The sequence below is a fragment of the Somniosus microcephalus genome, chromosome 11, assembly GCF_052327205.1.
Source record: "Somniosus microcephalus isolate GS21.2 chromosome 11, FLI_Smic_1.0, whole genome shotgun sequence".
NCBI classification, from domain to species: domain Eukaryota; kingdom Metazoa; phylum Chordata; class Chondrichthyes; order Squaliformes; family Somniosidae; genus Somniosus; species Somniosus microcephalus.
This window is the reverse complement of record NC_140997.1, coordinates 214,688,152-214,709,828: the sequence shown is the minus strand read 5'-3', so window position 1 is coordinate 214,709,828 and position 21,677 is coordinate 214,688,152. Positions and strand designations below refer to the sequence as shown.

The 21,677-nt window shown below is 43.1% G+C and overlaps 1 protein-coding gene across 1 annotated transcript in view; it reads left to right on the top strand.

Moving 5' to 3' along the window:
* The window catches only part of LOC147111224 (peregrin-like), a 60,833-nt gene that overhangs the window by 22,248 nt on the left and 16,908 nt on the right, over positions 1-21,677 (top strand). Inside the window, 9 exon segments of the mRNA XM_086001906.1 lie at positions 1,775-1,931; positions 2,417-2,548; positions 8,554-8,682; positions 9,109-9,421; positions 11,759-12,070; positions 13,587-13,874; positions 15,240-15,387; positions 17,920-18,053; positions 20,117-20,232. Of these exon segments, the coding sequence (XP_085858032.1) occupies positions 1,775-1,931; positions 2,417-2,548; positions 8,554-8,682; positions 9,109-9,421; positions 11,759-12,070; positions 13,587-13,874; positions 15,240-15,387; positions 17,920-18,053; positions 20,117-20,232 (1,729 nt within the window).

Below are 21,677 nucleotides of genomic sequence, written 5' to 3'. Positions count from 1 at the left end.
TTTCTAAAAATGCACTTTGATTGGGAGGGGGAACAGAAGGAAAGCCTTTGACTTCGATTCTGGTGTAGTGTATTGGTAAAAAGGCTGCAGGTATTTTTAAAATATGTATATACGGTATTTGTTCTCGGGATGTGGACGACAATGGCACGGTTGCGTTTTATTGGCCATCTGTCGTTACCCTGAGGAGGTGGTGGTGGGCCTTCTCCTTGAACTGCAGCGGTCCTTGAACTGATGGTGCCCCCATGATGGCGTTACCAAGAGAGGGCGGACCTATTGCCTGATAATCGAGATAGTATTTCGCAGCATGTTTTTTGGGCCAACATCCAGTGTTCTAGGTGAAAGGTTTGATCGAAGAAAGTGCAAATGAAGGGGAAAAAATACAAGGAAAAGCGGTACGGCAAATTTAGTCTGATTGATAAATGCCGACTTTGGTTATGAGCTAGAATGTAGCCCAGCTCAACACACAGTGGTCAGATAACAATTGTGACAATTTACCCAGAGCTGCTTCCATCAGTATTCCAGTGAAAAGGGCACAATGGTAAAAACTGGATTTCTCTACCCGGTGTCCGGAATTTTGTGGAGCAACAAGAACAGTAAGATTTCAGGACATTTACACGATCTTCGCCTTAGTTCAGCGTAAACGCCAAGTACACTAACATCTGCAATAAAACATCTCTCCCCCCCTCGAGGAATAAATTTGAAACATTAGATCGCAGATTATACAGGTGAGTAAACTGTTTAAAATGTCATTCTTTTCAAACAGCTTTCTCTAAAAAATATGTTTCTGGCAAGGTGATAAAATGATGTGAAATACAGGACGTTAGTATGGGACCCAATCGCCACGTAATATTGTGGATTGTAATGTGCACCTCTTGTTGCACTGAATATTCTGTGGAAACCTTTTTCATAGAATCATACAGCACAGAAGGAGGCCATTTGGCCCATCGTGCCTGTGCCGGCTCTTTGACAGAGCTGTCCAATTAGCTCTTTTTGTTATTTAAGGATTTCAGATTGGACAGGCTTCATTGTGTGTTTCTAAGTTTTACTCTTTCCCCACTCGGTGCGTAATGCACCATTCACCAGCTGAAGGGTCAGGCCAGCACAGTGCTGGGAATCTGCCCCATGTGGCTCTTTAATTGGCATTGGAGGAGTGTGAGACGTGTGAATGTGATTCATCCTATCCCAGTGGAAACACCTCCCACCCCCAAACACAACGGAGATCACTAGATGAGAAATTTGGTGCTGGAGGGAAGCAGTTCCCATCTATAAAGGGAAGGGATTGGGAGAATGGGAGACTCCAAACTGCAGCAGGAAAAGCATGACCGCCATCACTGGGTGACCTGAGTCACAGAATGGGGTGCAGTACAGTTGGATGGTGGCGGGGGGGGGGGGCGGGGAATGGTTGCTGTCTGGAGGTTCTTTTCTCCTATCATCCTTTTTTCCCTACAGTCAAACTCTTGTCCTCTGTTAGGCTGGTGAACCCACCTATCTCCATGACGACAGTTAATAGTGCTCTAAGATCGAGACACCACGAGACATTCATTAGCAATGCACCACCTGATCTCACACATCTGTTTATTTTGTTCTTCAGATAATCTAGTCAAGTCTAGGATATTAACCTTAGTCTCCAAACAGAACTCACTGATTTTGTGTTGTGGCTGTTGCGCCATCTGCTTATGCTGATGACGCTTTTTTGTTCCGTTCCCTGGATGTGTTTAAGCACTGTCATTTTTAATAGAAATAAAAAACATTACATCCCATTTCTTATTTTTAGGCTAAGTAAGATCACAGGTCGACTATCTATTCAACGTAAGAGCCAGTTCATGCAGCGACTTCACAGCTACTGGACATTAAAGCGACAGTCAAGAAATGGTGTCCCGCTCCTTCGGCGGTTACAGTCCCACCTGCAGTCACAGCGAAATGCAGAACAGGTACGCTGAGGCTTTCTGTACATGCTTTCAGTAGGTAACAAATCTAAGCTTGTAATGCTAGCGAGCACTGCCAGTTAGAAATTAAAATAGTAAGTCCAGTAATTTGGATGTTCTATGCAGGCTGTTTTGACTCTCTAGCATCTAGAGCTAATAACAAATACTTAACAATGCTTCTTTGTGTTTGTCCATAATCGTTTTCATATTAGCAAACGGAAAAGTAGGAGGCAGAAAAAAACTCACTCATTCTATTCGGTTCATCCATCGTTTAGGTGCTCTTTTAGAACAAACACAGACTTCTGTCATCTCCCTCTCAACCCCGGTGCAAAGTCAATCTCCCTTCAAGAAGTGATGCCAAGGTTTAACTTCCCCTCCCCCAACTAAAATTAGTTTAAACCAATTTGCCCGCGTGCTCCCTTTATCTGTTCTTTTGCTTGCACAGGAAGTGAGAAAGTATTTTAATTACTGTTTTTTCTTTTTAACTTTAGAGAGAGTCCGAGGAGAAAAATTGCGCGCTGAAAGAGCAGCTGAAATCGTGGCAGCGACTGCGACATGACTTGGAAAGAGCACGGCTGCTGGTGGAGCTAATCCGTAAACGAGAAAAGCTAAAGCGAGAAGAGGTTAGGCAGCTCTTGAAATTTCATCTTAAAAGCGGCCTGCTGTGGTGCTCGGTTGTAAACATTGAATTGTGTTCCATATATATAGTTTCATTTTAGATTTAAGTTCAAGTATGCATTTATAGGTTAAACAGCCAGGTTTAGGATGAACAAGTAATCGGCAGTTGGGATCATGTTCTTCAATTCAGGTTAATGCCACTACTATCTGAGAACTGAGAGGGTTTACTGATCAGGAAAGCCTGAACAGGCTGGGGCTCTTTTCTCTATACAAGAGAAGCCTGAGGGGTGACCTGATAGAGGTCTTTACAATTATAAAGGGGATTGATAAGCCAGGCGTAGAGAAGATGTTTCCACTTGTGGGGGAGACCAGTACTAGAGGACATAAAATAAGATAGTCACCAATAAATCCAACAGGGAATTCAGGAGAAACTTCTTTACCCAGAGTGGTGAGAACGTGGAACTCGCTACGACAAGGAGTAGTTGAGGCGACTAGCATAGATGTATTTAAGGGAAAGCTAGATAAGCACATGAGTGAGAAAGGAATAGAGGGATATGTTGATGGGGTTAGATGAAGAGGGGCGAGAGGAGGCTCGTGTGGATCATAAACACTGGCATAGACCAGACGAATATGATTTGATTGGGATTACGGAAACATGGCTCCAGGGTGGCCAAGGCTGGGAACTCAACATCCAGGGGTATTCAATATTCAGGAAAGATAGGCAAAAAGGAAAAGGAGGTGGGGTAGCATTGCTGGTTAAAGAAGGGATTAACACAATTGTAAGGAAGGATATTAGCTCTGATGATGTGGAATCTGTATGGGTAGAACTGAGAAATACCAAGGGGCAGAAAACGTTAGTGGGAGTGGTATATAGACCTCCAAATAGTAATGCGGAGGTTGGGGATGGCATTAAAAAGGAAATTAGAGAAGCGTGCAATAAGGGCACAGCAGTTATCATGGGTGACTTTAATCTACATATAGATTGGGCTAACCAAATTAGTAACAATACAGGAAACTTTGGTTTATCCGGCGGTTAACTGTCCGGAATGCTCGATCCACCGGCAAAATTCAGGAGTCGGTTCAGTAAGTTTTTTTTTCTTTTTGTTGCTTTTTTTTCACCAGTCAGGCTCTGCAAGGTCCAGCTAAAGCTGTTGCTTAGCTACAGAGACGCTTGCAAGCTACGGCTGACTGTTTAGAAGCTGTTGCTGCAACAGGGTTTGTTGCTAGATACAGAGCTCAAGCTCCGTATGTTTTAACATTAGCGCTGGTTTGTCCGGCAGTTTTGATGGGACGGCAACAGCTCGGTCCCGTCAGTGCCGGATATCACAAAGTTTCCTGTACTGTGGAGGAGGAATTCCTGGAGTGTTTATGGGATGGTTTCCTGGACCAATATGTCGAGGAACCAACCAGAGATCAGGCCATCTTAGACTGGGTATTCTGTAATGAGAGAGGATTAATTAGCAATCTTGTTGTACGAGGCCCCTTGGGTCGGAGCAATCATAATATGATAGAATTCTTCATTAAGATGGAGAATGAAGTAGTTGACTCAGAGACTAGGATCCTGAATTTAAATAAAGGAAACTACGATGGTCTGAGGCATGAGTTGGGTAGGATTGATTGGGGAATGTCACTCAAAGGGTTGACGGTGGATAGGCAATGGCAAACATTCAAAGCCTGCATGGATGAACTACAGAATTTGTTCATCCCAGTTTGGCATAAAAATAAAACAAAAAAGGTGACTCAACCGTGGCTAATAAGGGAAATTGGGGATAGCATAAGATCCAAGGAGAGGACATATAAATTGGCCAGAAAAAGCAGTAAACCTGAGGATTGGGAGCAGTTTAGGATTCAACAAAGGAGGACAAAGGGATTAATTAAGAAGGGGAAAATAGAATACGAGAGTAAGCTTGCAAGGAACATAAAAACTGACTGCAAAAGCTTTTATAGATATGTGAAGAGAAAAAGATTGGTGAAGTCAAGCGTAGGTCCCTTGCAGTCAGAATCAGGGGAATTTATAATGGGGAACAAAGAAATGGCTGACCAATTAAATACATATTTTGGTTCTGTCTTCACAAAGGAGGACGCAAATAACCTCCCAGAGATGTCGGGGAACATAGGGTCTGATGAAAGGGAGGAACTGAAAGAAATCAGTATTTGTAGGGAAATGGTGTTAGGGAAATTGACGGGATTGAAGGCTGATAAATCCCCAGGGCCTGATAATCTACATCCTAGGGTACTTAAGGAAGTGGCCCTAGAAATAGTAGATGCATTGCTGATCATCTTCCAACATTCGATGGAATCTGGAACAGTACCCATGAATTGGAGGATAGCTAATGTTACCCCACTATTCAAAAAAGGTGGTAGAGAGAAAACGGTAACCGGTAAGCCTGACATCAGTAGTGGGGAAAATGCTAGAGTCCATTATAAAAGATGTAATAGCAGAGCACTTGGAAAACAGTGACAGGATCGGACAAAGTCAACATGGATTTACAAAAGGTAAATCATGCTTGATTAATCTACTGGAATTTTTTGAGGATGTAACTGGTAAAATAGATAAGGGAGAACCAGTGGATGTGGTGTATTTGGACTTTCAGAAGGCTTTCGATAAGGTCCCGCATAAGAGATTAGCGTGTAAAGTTAAGGCACGTGGGATTGGGGGCAAGGTGTTGACTTGGATAGAAAATTGGTTGGCAGACAGAAAGCAAAGAGTTGGAATAAACTGGTTTTTTTCCGAGTGGCAGGCAGTGACTAGTGGGGTACCGCAGGGATCGGTCCTTGGACCCCAGCTATTCACAATATATATTAATGATCTAGACAAGGGAACTAGATGTAATATCTCAAAGTTTGCAGACGACACGAAGCTGGGTGGGTGTGTGTGCTGTGAGGAGGATGCCGAGAAACTCCAGGATGATTTGGACAGGCTGGGTGATTGGGCAGAAGCATGGCAGATGCAATATAACGTCGATAAATGTGAGGTTATCCACTTTGGTGGCAAAAACAGGAAGGCAGATTATTATCTGAATGGCAATAGATTGGGAGAAGGGGAAGTGCAACGAGACCTGGGTGTCCATGTGCACCAGTCGCTGAAAGTAAGCATGCAGGTGCAGCAGGCGGTTAAGCAGGCAAATGGTATGTTGGCCTTCGTAGCGAGAGGGTTCGAGTACAGGAACAAGGATGTCTTGCTGCAGTTGTACAGGGCCTTGGTGAGACCACATCTTGAGTATTGTGTACAGTTTTGGCCGCCTTATCTGAGGAAGGATGTTCTTGCCATGGAAGGAGTTCAGCGAAGATTCACCAGGCTGATACCTGGGATGGCAGGAATGACGTATGAGGAGAGATTGGGTCGATTGGGCTTATACTCGCTGGAGTTTAGAAGAATGAGAGGGGATCTCATTGAAACTTATAAAATTCTGACAGGACTAGACAGACTAGATGCAGGAAGGATGTTCCCGATGGTCGGGGAGTCCAGAACCAGGGGTCACCGTCTAAGGATAAGGGGTAGGACATTTAGGACAGAGATGAGGAGGAATTTCTTCACCCAGAGAGTGGTGAACCTGTGGAATTCTCTACCACAGAAGGCAGTAGAGGCCAATTCATTAAATATATTCAAGAAGGAGTTGGATATATTTCTTAAGGCTAAAGGGATCAAGGGGTATGGGGAGAAAGCAGGGACAGGGTACTGAATTTGGATGGTCAGCCATGATCTCATTGAATGGCGGAGCAGGCTCGAGGGGCCGAATGGCCTACTCCTGCTCCTATCTTCCATGTTTCTATGTAAGTTGGGCCGAATGGCCTGTTTCTGTGTTGTAGACTGTGTAAATCTATCAGAATAACTGGCTCAATTGTGGTGGAGGTGGGGGGGGGAGGAAATCCCTCTTTCCTTCTGGCGTTATTGCTTCATTATTTATAACCGTTCACATTTATTAGTCATTTCTCTTTAATGACACCTATTCATCTGTGAAGACCTTCACTTTGTTTCAATGTTATATCCAAGAACAGGGCCATCTAACGTGAATGGCCAATATTGTGAATCAGGATTAGCCTTAATCCTGTTGCCTTGCCAGCAGTGGCCCTTGGGTAAGGCCCGGGAGGAGGGATTGGAGCGGGCTGCGGGGGACAATTGGGACTCCTGCGAAGTCGGAGGAGTACTCCTGCACCTCCTGGCTCTACAGATGGGCTTTTTAACAAAAAATAATGTTAATCACTTGATGCGCCATCAATTACTCAAAAGACTGAGGTTGAGCGAGTAACAATCAGGCTTTTATTAACTAAAGAATGAAGGTCTTGTCTCGAGTGGTCGACCCGTCCAGAATACTAAGGGACTGGGAGGTAGTCACTTATATACCTGGAATAGTGGGAGGAGTCAGCCGAGGCATGTCCAGACCTGTACCTAGTGGAATACACATACAGACACAGACAGGTATAACAGTGGTTTACCACATCACTTACCTGGAGTCGGCAGCCACGGGAGCTGCTGAGAATCGTGAGCAGGTAAGCCCGCGCTTGCTCTGCTCATTGCGAACAAATTTCTCAATGGGGTCCTTCAATGGGTGTTAAGCCCCTAACGCCGGTTTTAAACGTCCATCCTGGCCCTGCGAATTTAACAGTGGACCAACGCCTATGCAGATTGGGTGCAGGCCATCCCATTGCTAAATTGATATGCTCTGTCCAAAAAATGGGTGCAATGCATGCCCATTTCTACCCCCTGATGACCCATATACACAATTTAATTTGCTGTGTGATTGTTACTATAGCGGTCATGGACATTGATGTGTTTGCCAATTTACTTGAATTACGTTTTGATATTGATGTACAGGAAACTCTCGTTTAAACGGCACCTAAATATCCGGAATTCTCTATTAACCGGCAAAATTCTCACTCCAAAAACAACAGCTCAATAACCAGAAATGTTGCCGAGTCTGAGTCCGAGTCTCCCGCGGTGTCCGAGTTAGTCAGTGGGGGTAGTTCTCCAAACTGCCACTACTTGGCTTCTTGGCGCTGTCGGAAGTCCAATTACTGTATACTGCACATTTCTTGATTTTTTTATTTTTGTTTGTTAAAAATAGCCTCGGTAGATAACCCTCTCCGTCATCCGGAATTTTTAATCAACCGGCACCATCCCGGTCCCGTTGGTGCCGGATACCAAAGCGTTTCCGGAATGGAATTTTGTTTAAAAGCATGAGGGGGGGATGGATTATATGGCGGCAGAGCTGCAGAATCATTGGTATATTTTGCTGCGAGGAACGGTTCCAGAAAGTCTAGGGAAGATTCAGTGGACTGTATTATTTCAAGAGTATTTAAGCACAAAAGTAAACATTAGAAGAATTATGTTTTAGTTTATGTTGGAGAATACTGTGAATTGACAAATGTTTGATTACACATATAGCATTAATTCTGTGTTCTGTGCTGGAATTGTTTGAAACATTTTGCAGTGGCACGTTAGAAAACTAATCAGACAGAAGACCGACATGCATTTATATAGTGCCTCATGTCCCAGAAATATGTCCAAGCGCTCACATTACTTTTTGAAATACAGCAGCTTATGTTGGTAGCTGAGGTAACCATTTTGCACACAGCTTGATCCCACAAGCAGCAATGAGAGAAATAATCAGTTAACCCTGTTTTTGGCAGTGTTGGTTGAGAGGGAAATGTTGGCCAGGGCACCGGAGATCCCTGCTGTTCTTTAAATGGTGCCAGGGGATCTTTGACATCAACTGGGGAGGTAGATGAAGCCTCGGTTTAATGTCTCCTCTAAATGACAGCACCTTAAACAATGCAGCACTCCTTGAGTACTGTACTGAAACGTCAGGCTAAATTATGAGCTCGGGTCCTGAAGTGGGGTTTCAACTTGCAACCTTTGGCTCAGATGTAAAATTTGTAAACTATGCCGTGAAGGGCACCGAGTGCTTGAGCCGATAGTGGATGCGTATTTGGTACAAAAGACTCACCAGCTTTATTCATTGCAAGTTCTATGTCTAATTAATATCTTTCTGGTTTGCTTACAACCCAGCTTAAGATACAGCAGTTTGCGATGGAGCTGCAGCTGACTCCCTTCCTTATCCTTCTCCGTAAGACGCTAGAACAGCTCCAGGAGAAAGACACAGGAAACATCTTTGGCGAACCTGTGCCACTAAAAGAGGTATGCTATTTTTGTTTGTGGACTTCTGATAATTGGCGATAGGGGTTTGAATGAACTCGCTTCAGAATGCTATTAAATGACATTACCGTAATTCCTTTTGCCTTACGCCATCATATCTTTTGTCATTTAATCTCTCCTGCCTTCCACCCTATCACAGACCTTCCCTTTTGTTCTTTCCTCCTCTTTCCCCCCCCCCCCTTCCCTGTCCCTGCACGTGCTTAAAACCTGTTACATCTCTAACTTTTTCCAGTTCTGACGAAAGGTCATCGACCTGAAACGTTAACTCTGTTTCTCTCTCCACAGATGCTGCCTGACCTGCTGAGTATTTCCAGCATTTTCTGTTTTTATTTCTGATTTCCAGCACCCGCAGAATTTTGCTTTTGACCTTTAATTCTAGTGTTCACTTTCATTTTAAATTGTGCTCAGGTTCCGGATTATTTGGATCACATTAAAAAACCGATGGATTTCCAGACCATGAAGAAACAGCTTGAGGGCCATCAGTATCGGACGTTTGACCAGTTTGAAGAGGATTTTAACTTGATTGTGAGCAACTGCTTACAGTACAATGCCAAGGACACAATATTTTACCGTGCAGCGATCAGGCTACGAGAGCAAGGAGGTGTGGTGCTGAAATATGCTCGCAAGCAGGCGGACAAAATTAGCTTTGATTACGAAACAGGAATGCATGTACCTGAATCCGTGCCACCAGAAGACACTGGACAGCTCTTCTGGGAAGAAGGTGAGTGCAATTTGCACGTTTGGCAATGTATATTCATTATAAGTGTCACTCACTATTGCTGGGGAAGGGTCAGCATATCATACCCCTTGAATTTTAAAATGACCTGCTTACCAAATTTGGTAGCTCACTGCCTTTAGTTTTATTTTGGAGCCCAGTTTGAGTTCTCAAACCAATTTCTTCAGTCTTTCTTGGTATAGATTATGAAGACAGTAATTATCTCCGAAGCAGAAAGAAGGCAAGATTTTGATAGGTGCAGCTGTTAGAACTAATTTCAGCCATTCTTTTTTCACCCTTTCCCGCCCCGTCCCAATTTTCTCCCTCTCTGTCCTGAAGGTGCTAATTCATGCTGGGGTACGGTTTCACATGAAGTTGTAGCCTACGTGATCATTCTTCATGCGCAAACCTAGATAGTGAGAGTCAGAAGGCTTTTCAGTTGTGGAGAATATCAATATGGGGACTGATCCTCACCCGACATTGACATGCATGCAATTTTCAGCAAAGGTGGGCTGGTTAATGATCAGCAGCAGAAAACCTTGGCTGATTTTTTTTTTTCCACCCCTCCCTAGCACAGGGGTGTCAAGACCAATCGTCCCAGCTGAGGTCACACCTTAGGGATCAAACCCAGGGTCTGAGATCAGCTCATTCGGCACACAGCAGGGATCAGATTTGGAGCCTTCCTGGTCTGCATGCAATCTAATGAATCTCTTGTTAAAACTCAGGGTTCAGTATTGAAAAAAGTATACCTTACATAGGATTACATCGGATATACGGCACAGAAACAAGCCATTCGGCCCAACCAGTCCATGCCGGCGTTTATGCTCCACTCAAGCCTCCTCCCGTCTTTCCTCATCTAACTCTGTCAGCATAACCCTCTATTCCCTTCTCCCTCATATGCTTATCTAGCCTCCCCTTAAATGCAACCTTGATAGTGGCATGGCTCAGCTTGTGGCATCATGGAGTGGAACAATGAAAAGAAAGTAACAATATAATTAGCTGAAGGTATACTTTTTACAAAACTTTACAAGACTGAATCTTGAATTTTAACGAGATCTTTTCGATTTCATAACTTTAAGAGGTATGTAAATACAAGAGTTTTTTTCCCCATGTGTTTAATTGATGAAAAAAACTTGGAAATGGCTCTGTTGGCAAGGACAAAATGTCACGGCCCTACAGCAGGAAAGGTGTCTAATTCAGTTCCCAGCCTTGGTGCCAGTAGACGTGTGGTAATTAGCATCAGTATTCTACCCTCGGAAGGGGAAAATCAGGCAGGAACGGGCACATGTGTGGGTTAGACAAGAACAGGGTCAGGCTCAGCTGCGATGCTCCCACAGCTGAACAGTCTGCTGACCCTCACTAATTAGCCTCACATTTGAAGAACGGCCACTCGATGAGGTAGCAGAGGACACCGGCAACCTGTGGAACTGTACCTCAGCAGGAGTCCATGCCTTCCGAAGAGGAAACTCGGCAAAAGAAAAATAGCTCATTAAAACGAAAAAAAAATTACACGGAGATCTTTGGGGGTTTCATGACACTGTGGCTGGCCTTCCTCCTTAAAGAAGAAAGGTCATGGATGTGACACCTGTTATAATCTTCACTGGGATATCTGTAACTTCTGGTACCTTGAACACCAAAATTGTACAAGACTTGTGCATGGTCATGCTTAATATCGGAAGCAAAACTTGAGCTGTTAATATTGTGTGTATCGTTGTACAGGAAACTCTTTTTTATACGGGACCGGCGTGGTGCCGGTTTATCAAAAAGTCCGGATTACAGAGAGGTGTAGTTAAAAGGTACGAGAGCTCCGTACACAGCAACAAATCCAGGCTTCCCTGTTGCTTAGCAACAGGTGCAAGAAGCCTGGCCACAGACCAAGCGTCCCTGTTGCTTAGCAACAAGTGCAGAAACCCCCGATTACACAGCCAAGAATCAAGAAACAGCCACTAATATGAAGAAAAACTTAACTGAACCTACTTCTGAATTTTGCCGGTTAAATGAGATTTCTGGTTGTTTGGGTGCTGGTAAATCGAGAGTTTCCTGTATCTAATAGTCATTGTAGGTTTTTACGCAGCAAAACGTGCTAACAATATTAAGTGGCAAAGACCGCATACTGCTGCTTTATCAATCTATCTGTGCAGCTCAGTGCTGAAAATCATGTTAAAATGATTGTAACGTGCCTTTACAGTAATATCCATTGATAGAAACCTACTGATTGTGAACGCTTTCTGTTTCTACTGTTTTCTTTTGCTTGCCTCCTTTCTATCTGTTTCTTGTTCTCTCGCTCACAAACAACTTCTCTGTTTGTCTTGGTCTTTTCTACGGTCCCCCGTGTCTTGTCAGAAGTGGATCGACTGCTGGTCCCTGAGAACAGATCACACATGCCATTGGAGGAACAGCTGAAGGTACTTCTCGACAAACTGGACACGATGGGCTCCATGAAACAGAGCAATGGGCGGTCACGTCGCGCTAAGCTCCTGCGAAAGGAGATTGCCATGATCCGACGGAAACTTGGTCAGCACAGAGAGCCAAACACAGGATCAGACCGGCACGGCGCACCGGTTCGAGGATCTGCAGCTGGACTTAACCCGTCTGGTAAAGATGGACAGACAGACAGTGCCGCTGAGGAAAGCAGCAGCCACGAGACTGGGAAAGGTACGGATGAAACCAAGACCTCAATGATCCTAATTTCTTAACTAGAGCCTGCAGAGAAATAAAAAAAAAACCTGGATGAGAAGCCAAATTAGTTCAGGCTTTAAAACAAAGAAATAAAATGATCTATGTTCAATGTTCCCTTTAAGCTGCGGGGCTGCGCAGCGCTCCAGGGAACCCGCACAGTCAGCTTTTCATTGTAAAAATCGCGCATGCGCAGTATTTTGAATGGCTCGCGCAGCCCCAAGAAAAAATTACAGAGAACATTGGATGGTAAGGGCCTTATTTGCTTCAGGTTGGTATTGAGACCACTTAAGGAGGTTGGAATCAATTAGATTATGGGAAGATCAGTCTGCTTCAGTGATTGGTAGTCGTCTTAAATCCTTTCAGTCAGTACTTGTCTCTCAGCACGTTACATTAGAAATTGCTTACTCTTACCTCCCTACCATTCATTTCTGGTAGTGGTGAACCAGAAGCTTGCTTCAGTTTAAAACTTTGTATGAAGCTATGCAGTTTTAATATAGGCTTATTAAAAAGGAAGTGTATTCTACAGAATTTTCATATCGTCCTAAATGTTACAAAGGGAAGATATCAACACATTTATTAGCGTCTCTCAGTTATTATTAGTGTTTTAGGGTTTAAAACTCCTGGCTAAGCAGCCAGGGAGCAGACATTTTATAATCAGGGGAAACAAAGGGAAAATACACTTTTGGCACCACTCTTATTTTAAAGGAAAACATTGTAATCAAATGGCAATAGTACGTTGCCTATGTTGTGCCTTTTACTTTGGTCTTTACAGAGAGCGAAGTGGCAGTCCAGTGAGCAGGACAAAAGCAAACTAGACATGCTACCAAGTAACCTAGGGATTGACAGAGCAGCTGTGACTCAATGAAACGCACAGACTATGTTAATGGATAGTTAGTTGGTCCCTTAAAGATTTTGTTGCTCTTAACAGGCATTTCTGCCATCAACATAAAACTGATGTAAAAAGAGAATCTCCCTATCTCTGTAATCTCCTCCAGCCCCACTGTGCTCCTCTAATTCTGGCCTCTTGAGCATCCCTGATTTTAATCGTTCAACCATTGGTGGCCGTGCCTTCAGCTGCCTAGGCCCTCAGCTCTGGAATTCCCTCCCTAGACCTCTCCACCTCTCTATCCTCCTTAAGCCTACCTTTTTGACCAAGTTTTTGGTCATCTGCCCTAATTTCTTCTCCGTGTCACATTTTGTTTTATAACACTCCTGTGAAGCACCTTGGGACATTTTACTACATTTAAAGGCGCTATAGGTTGTCGTTGTAGGTTAGCTCAGTAATACCATAACTTAAAAAATCCTTGTGCTATTGTGTGGATTTGAATCTGCTTAATGGTAATTTAACTTTGGAAGCTTTTAGAAAGTAATTATTTTCTCATTTTAAGTTGATTGTGTATTTTGAGTGCTGCAAAGGACATTCTTCACTCAAAAGGTCATAAAGCTTTGGCTTTTACCACTTTGCCTTCATCGTAAAATCTTTCCCTTGTAGGTCTTGGCACTACCTCTTCGTCAGCCTCGGCAGCAGAAGTTGGTCGACGGACAAAGTTCCTTTTCACTGCAAAATCCAAAAACAAATGCGTGGGATTGCCCAAACGTCCAGGGCGGCCACCGAAGAATCGTGATGCTCAGGTCCTGCCGAACCAGGGCAGTAGCCCTCAGAATCCAACAGCACCACAAACTCTGACCAGATCCAGCCAGCCAAGGAAACGAGGCCGCAGCCCGAGTACGAGCTCCGAAAGCGACAGTGACAAATCAGCCGGCGGTGATGCACACATAGGTAAAAAGGGTGCTTTCTAGTGACTTGAAAGAAAATTTGCCTGCCTAGTTTACTAACACTAAACGTTCAAAATTCTGACAAAGCTCTGATTTAAAATTCAGAGTGGAGTAGTCCATCAGAATGTTGGGCTAGGTTAACCGCCATTCATAGTCAATGGGCGGAAAGTCTGTCCCAGTGTCTTTTAACTCTGGGTTCTGGAGTTGAATCTAGCTATGATTGATGGAATGCATGTCTCCTTTCTCTGTGGGCCATGCGGTTCCCATATAAAGTGCATTTTTGGCAATCTCAGCCTAGTTGCTAGTGAAGTTGAGTTCACAGCGCAAAGCTGACTAATTTAGTATAAATTGGTACTAAATCGCAGGTTGAGATTTTCGTCTTCACCGCCTGGACGGTAATCTGCCGCACGGATTGTCCGCCCTATAAAGAGTGGGCAATCTGCTCCACCAGATTACCTCCCAAACAGTGAAGATGAAAATCTACTCTGTAGGCTGCATTTTTGAGGCAGCGTAGAGGGCACTTATCCTGATCTATATATTTTATTTATATATATATTTTATACAGACAAATTTATGTTGTTTTCTTTGTGCTCAGTGGAAATTATTATCCTGTCATATAGTCAGTGTTCCTTTGTCCTATATTCTGTTCTGGGCCATTTATAGTAGTGTGCACCGTGTTGGAATGTTCAACATTTTGCGCTCTTGCTGGTGTGCCTGATTAGTGTTCTGATATACTATGGTTGTGTTCAAGTTTTCATCTGCAATTTTCACTCTGTTGTTGAAAATCATTAACTGGCACTTCCATCACAGAGAGGTAGGGAAACTTGTAGTTTGCCCTCCTCTGTCAGTCTCCAAGGGCACTATTGGCATGATGGCAAAAGAATTTTGTCCGAAATGCTTGGTAGATCAAAGGAAAGAATGGAAGACCATTTGGTTCATCAAGTTGGTTTTTCCATTGACTCCTTGCCCATAGACAAGGTAAAATCTTTTCTGTGGTAGAATGCACACTAACTTCAAGAAGGTAAAGCTCTGTGAAATGCCTCCTTAATCCTGAAAAGTAATCGAGCAAAATTCCAGGATTGTCATCGGTTTGATGCATCATGCGATACCCATACAAACATGACCCTTATTACTAGTGCGACCCAAAGTGAAAAATGTTAATTTGGCTTTGGTAGCATGGGCAACATGGTTTTGTACTTGGTGGAACCACAGGCTATCTAGTGAAAATCTGAAAGTTATGCCCTAACCCATCTACTTCCTGCACGGGACATGGGTACGTGGAGCTGTGTGAGGAAAATGACCACTAATAAAATAAGCTGTGCTTCTTATGTGGGTAGCGCGTCTTTTCCAATCTGGTTTGCATTTTCAGGGTTGCCAACAAATGGGTTTGATGGAGGCAGTCAACCGGTGAATGAGAGTTTCCGTGTGTATCGGAACGAGCGAAGCCTCCCGCGCAGCAGCTCTGACACCGAGTCCAGTTCCAGCACAAGTAGCAGCGCAGCTTCAGACCGCACCAGGTAACGGAGTTTTTTTGTGTGTTCACTACCGAGGTAAACAGTGTATTGGGTGACTAAGTAGCTCAGCACCTTGTCCTGTCACTTCTCATACCTGGGTTTGAATCCAGCCCAGATATGTGAGAGGCAGGCTTTCCCCTCTCTACCTGTCGTAAGGATCCTACACAGGCAGTATCAACTAGGTTTAGTGGGCACGAGTCCACAGCACAAAAATGGCTGCAATTTGGTAGTACGATTTTCCTTAAAAGTAATATAAATTGACAATCTTATTCAGAAAGGCTCTAATGATGGCTGATGTTAAATAGAAACTTGTACTATTGCAGTAGGGGGTGCGAGCATTTCTAAGGCTGACGTGAAGATGCATTGTTCAGGCAAACAAGCAAGATCTTTACAAAAGCAAAATACTGCGGGTTGCTGGAAATCTGAAATAAAAACAGAAAATGCTGGAAATACTCAGCTGGTCAGGCAGCAGAGAGAAACAGAGTTAACGTTTCAGATCGATGACCCTTTGTCAGAACTGAAAAAAGTTGGAGATGTAACAGGTTTTTAAGAAAGATCTTTACTTTGCTTTTGGCCTTGCTGTGACTGACCTTGGTTCATTGGTGTTTAAAAAAAAAGTGAATCTGCACACTGCACTCAATATGTAGGAAATATTGTATCAAAAAAAACAATTGTAACATGTATTGGTCAAAGGGAATCAGACCAAACTCCTCCCACTTTCATTTATATATACACATTAGCAAATTACATCGGAATTTACCCTTAATGTGTATAGTTTTATGGGTGATGCCTAAATTAGCTCACTTTGAACCATTCTACATAACAACGCGAAAGAGACTGATTATTGACCAAGCCAATTGTGTCAACCGCAGGATCACAGTGGAACACTGAGTGAAATGCAGTTTAATTCTTACTTACCAGCGATGCAGTACTAATACTATTTGACTACACTATTTGGTGCATCCTGATATCTGTACAAATGTAGCTCTTATTGCTACTGCACCGAAAGTGCAAAATGTCAATAGGCTGCTGTAGCATGATCACATACTCTGTGGTACCACAGGCTACCTAGTGAAAATCTGAATGTAGTGCCCTAACCCATGCGGGCAGGGAAGTGGAGTTGAGGCCAAGATCAGACCAGCCATGATCTTATTGAATGGCGGAGCAGGCTTGAGGGGTCAAATAGCCTACTCCTGCTCCTACATCTTAGGTACCTCATGTAAATATTACCTTTTAAGGAAAAACTTAGTATCAGATTACAGACAATTTTGTGCCGTGGGCTTGTGCCCACTAAACTAAGTTGACCCTTACAACAGGCAGAGAGAGAAAGCTTGCATTTCACTTATCTGGGCTGGACTGAAACCGCGGTACTAGAAGTGACAAGACAAGGTGCTGAGCTACCTACTTTTATAAAAACAATCTAAAAGCAGAGTATAACTTCTTCAGAGTATAATGTAGTTTACAAGCGGAGTTTCATCAGCAGTTTGGAGTGTAGGCATGCACTCAAGAAAGGTTTCTCTCTCCTCTCTATTTGACTACATCTATTTACACTATTTGACTATTATCTACAATAGTTAGGATGATCACAAAGTTTGGTATTGATTGTTCATTCAAAGTAAACTGATATTCAATGCAAATCAACAGAATCTAAATCATCTTGAGTACAACAGTGAACTTAGTTGCAAATATAATATTGCAGTACTAACTTTTTATACCGAATTACAGTAGAGTGTAACAAAGTAACATTTGCTGTACAAGACAACAGGACAGACTTGGAAAGCATAAGTTCACAGTCTAGATTGAACATATCATTGGTAGGCTCCCAATGTTAATGTCCCTTGGGAGTCACAAAGTTAATGCCATGTAATCACGTTCTTTAAATAGCAGGCTAGCTGCAGTGTTGAGTAATTGTGTCTTCCTCTGTGATGCTCTAGTTTCACAGCTGGGTTGGATCTGTGACAGGCCTGAAAGGTTAAAATTGGCCCCTATATCTCACCAGGCTGCAACATATTTCATGATAGTACAGGAAACTTTTTTTTATCCGGCACCGACGGGACCGACGTGGTGCCGGTTCATCAAAAATTCCGGATAACCGAAAGCTATAGTAAAAGATACGGAGCCGAGAGCTCCGTATAAAGCAACAAACCCTGTTGCTTAGCAACAGATTCAGAACAATGGCCACAAGTTTCAAGCGTCTCTGTAGTTTAGCAACAGCTGCAGCCACACCCTTGCACAGCAACAGATGGAGGAAGGCAAGTAATAAAACTTACCTGAACCTACTCCTGAATTTTGCCGGTTACCGGAGATTTCCGGTTATTTAGGTGCCGGTAAATCAAAAGTTTCCTGTACCACTTTTCGTTAACCTAATGTCAAAGTTTGCCTACGAATAGTGAAAGGCACATGCGAGAGTGAGTAACACCCAGCCATTCAGGAGGCGGCAAGTCGAGTAGTGTGTGCATAGAAGAAATGGTAGCATTTTCCAAGTATTCTCAACAGAACCATCTATCCTAAAAAGAATCCTCTTTCTCACACTAGCACAACCCCTTCGAAGCAGGGTCGAGGGAAACCTTCTTTTTCCCGAGTGAATTTCCACGAAGATAGTAGCGAAGACACTTCCTGTACAGAGAATGAATCCTATCCAATTGGATCGGGCAGGCATGGACATGGTGGTGAGTCCACTTTTGGAGGGGCTAAAAAAGTTTTAGAATTTGTGACTTAAGTTCTAAAACATTTTCTTTCTATCAAGTCATAAACACAAACGGTGCTGTCAAGCAAGGAAGATTAAAGTTTTTTCTGAATGAGGTAGGTGAAAAGGTAATAAGGTAAAAGTGTTGTATGTACTACCAAATCTGACAGCAGAAGTAGCACCTGACCTTTTAGTAGCAGAATACATGGAAACATAATGTGTATGTACATGTGTTAATGTGCACATATAATATGATGTTGAATAATAAACCATATAGTGTGTATTAAATGTGCTGCATGCTATGTTAGAATATATATTGCATGACGATGTAGTATGCAATGAGTTGTAAGAAAAACAAGTTTCCATAGTGACAAAAAATTGAATTTTATATATTATATATTAAAGTAATAGATCAGAGTTTGTTATAAGGTCAGAATATAATTGCAAGACAGAAAATTTGAGAAGCACTCAGCAGGTAAGATAGGTTAACATTTTGGGTGTGTACCTTCAAAGGATCTACAGCCAAAGGGTTAATACATCTTTTCTCTTGCAGCTGCTGAGGGACCTGCTTTGTATTTTCAGCATTTTCTGTTCTTATTGCAGTTCCCAGCAATTGCAGATTTTCTTTTTATAGCTACACGCGGTCAAGATTCAGGTGAACGTCAGGGTTTGAATTACTCTGACCAGTTCTGTTGTGTTGCATGCCTTTCAACAGGTTCTTGGATATTTACTTTGTGCATACTCTCTGCGACCATTTTTTCCCCCCTCACTTGTAATGCAGAACGTATCTTTGCGCCCATCTTGCTACAGCCGACCCCACCAACATCACATCTGATGGTGCAAGCAGGTTGAGCATAATCCTGGGGAAAGACCGGGGGAGGTATTTGCATCCTGTGCTGGTTTTATAGTGTTCCTCCCTCACATTGCGTGAAAGTAATCCAGATTCCAAGTGAAAGGAGACCTTGGGTGCGAAATTCAGGGCACTAACTTTTCACTTTTTAGCACCCGGCGAAATCCATTGAAAAATTTGCAAAATTGGGCGTTTTCGCCCCAGGAGTGAAGCGGGATGGTAAATTAGGCACTAATGGTCTCAGCGGAGCACTGCAGGGGCGCTATTGCCAGAGCGCTACCCAATTTAAGCTGACTTGCATTCAGCCTTCAAGCCTCGGGCGGTAAGTGAGGGGGCGCAGTTGAATTTTGCATCCGGGGCACTAACTGGGCGCTGCGCATGGCAATGACATCATCATCATCATCGCCAAGGTGGTACCTACAGGAGTGGGGCGCTAACTCTTAGTGCCTCCGCAAAAACCCAGCCCAATTTAGTGCGGGGCGCTAATATCACCGCGCCTGGGCGAAAACCCGTTAGCGCCCCATGGAGGCGCTAACGGCAGGCGCAAAGCAGCTGAATTTTGCACCCCTTCTCTACCAAATCTTACCTGCACTTCCCATTGTGGCCCCAGTATGGTATCACTGGGGAAGGAGCTCAGTCATCACTCCAGGTGTTCTTAATTTTCTTAACATTTTGAAAATGGGCCAAATGGAACTTAATGACTTTTATTTTGGTGCATTATTCCCTAATGCCTTTCGTCTAGTGCGCTAATCGAATGGACTTTAAACCATATACAAAATGTGGTATATTGCATGTGGATGTGAGGACATGTACCTCTTTGAATTACATAGGATTACACAGGATATACAGCACAGAAACAGGCCATTCGGCCCAACCAGTCTATGCCGGCATTTGTGCTCCACTCGAGCCTCCTCCCGTCTTTCCTCATCTGTGGCAAAACACTTGATTTGGAACGGAAGATCTGGATCTAACTATGAACCCTAATATAAAATCAAGTGAATTGAATTGTCTAAAAACAAGTTCAGTACCCTCCACCTTTACTTAGAGAAAAATATGAATGATTCACAAGTTTCAATTGAATTGTGATGCAGAGTTAGGATTCCTGCCATATGGCACAACTGCATAAAGAATTACTTAAAAAAAAAAAATAAAAAAAAAATCTCTATTGAATGTGCTACATCTCTTTCTCATAACAGTGCGCAAGGGATTGAGCCGGTCTACAGGCTGGATGTCAGATGATGAGGACAGTCCTTTGGAGTCTCTGGATTTGGTCTGGGCAAAGTGCAGGGGATACCCATCCTACCCAGCTCTGGTATGTCCTTTGACTGAAAGAGTGAATTGGATTGCAACAGTGAACATGAGGTTTGCCTCTAAGCTGCTCCTTGATGGTTCTTTTACTATGTGCAACTTCTGACCATTGCCATTTAATAACAAATGGTGCAACTTGTGCATTTTTCCTAAGATTTTTAATATATTCGTTTGAGGGCAGCACCTCCCATGAGGAAACAGAATTAAATAAGCCCAATTTAGTCTGTTGACCTGATCCAATTAGCAAACTTAAATCCCTTCCCATTCTCTCTAATTAAATCCAATTCCAATGGATCAAATCATTCCCTGTTTTATAATATTCCACAATGAAATCCATTTCCATTTCTTCCCATGCCATAGAATTTCTGATCCAGGTGTGATTGAAATTTAATTAAGTGTACTCTGCTCAATTCTCCCTGATGTGATATCATTGCACCGACCTCGCTGAACAAGGACACCCCATTTGTGTTGTCATTAACTTCATGATGCCACTTTAGGGAGCTCTGCATAAAAATATCTGCCGTCTGTGTCCAATTGACAAACTTAAACTGTAAAACATGCTGTTAAGGGACGACCTTCGTAACATTTAGGTTTAGGTGATGAACCTACCAGCAGAATATACCGCCCCACTTCACCATTATTTGATTATATGATACTGGAGATAGTAGAAGCCCCATTTAGACACAGTTACGACTCAGTATTACACCAGAAACAGAGCTGACAGTGTTGCATTAAACTGATAACATCACTGTTCAAGACTGAGTGCGAGTCAGCAGAGAGTGCTGAGAGTTTGGGTAAGTGCAAGAGTTCTTTAATTGTTATTTCTCTTTAAATCATTCTTGATAAGATTACTTAAGCAGTTTAAGTAAAGGGGAAAAGTTAAATATTTGGGATTCTGTTGGTTTAAGAGTAAAACAAGGTTACACTGCAGAGGAGTAAATTGGCACAGCAGGCAGTGGAAACCAGTTTTCTAACCAATCAGCAGGGGTGACTCATTTGGCTGTAAACAAACAAACAGTATAAAAAGACCAGTGCTAGTGTGAGCAAGCACTGAGTGCGAGTCAGCAGAGAGTGCTGTGAGTTTGGGTAAGTGTGAGTTAGGGTAAGTGGGGTGTTAGGTGCTCTTTTCAAACTTTAACTCTGTAGGTTGTAGTTAATAAGGCCTTTCTGGTGCAGAGTGACTGTTGGTAAACCATTTAACTGGTGTAATTAGAGGGATTGATTTAATTTAAATCCAATTAATTAAAGGGGATACTAGCATCTAAAATCGGGCAGAGGGTGTCCATAACTAACAATAAAAAAATTAATTAATTACATAGAATGGAGCAGGTGATGTGGGAGCCGGTGGACCCCATTGAGGCTCACGGTGATTACGTCTGTGACAAGTGTCTGCTGCTACAGGAACTCCAGCTCCGTGTTGATGAGCTGGAGTCTGAGCTTCAGACACTG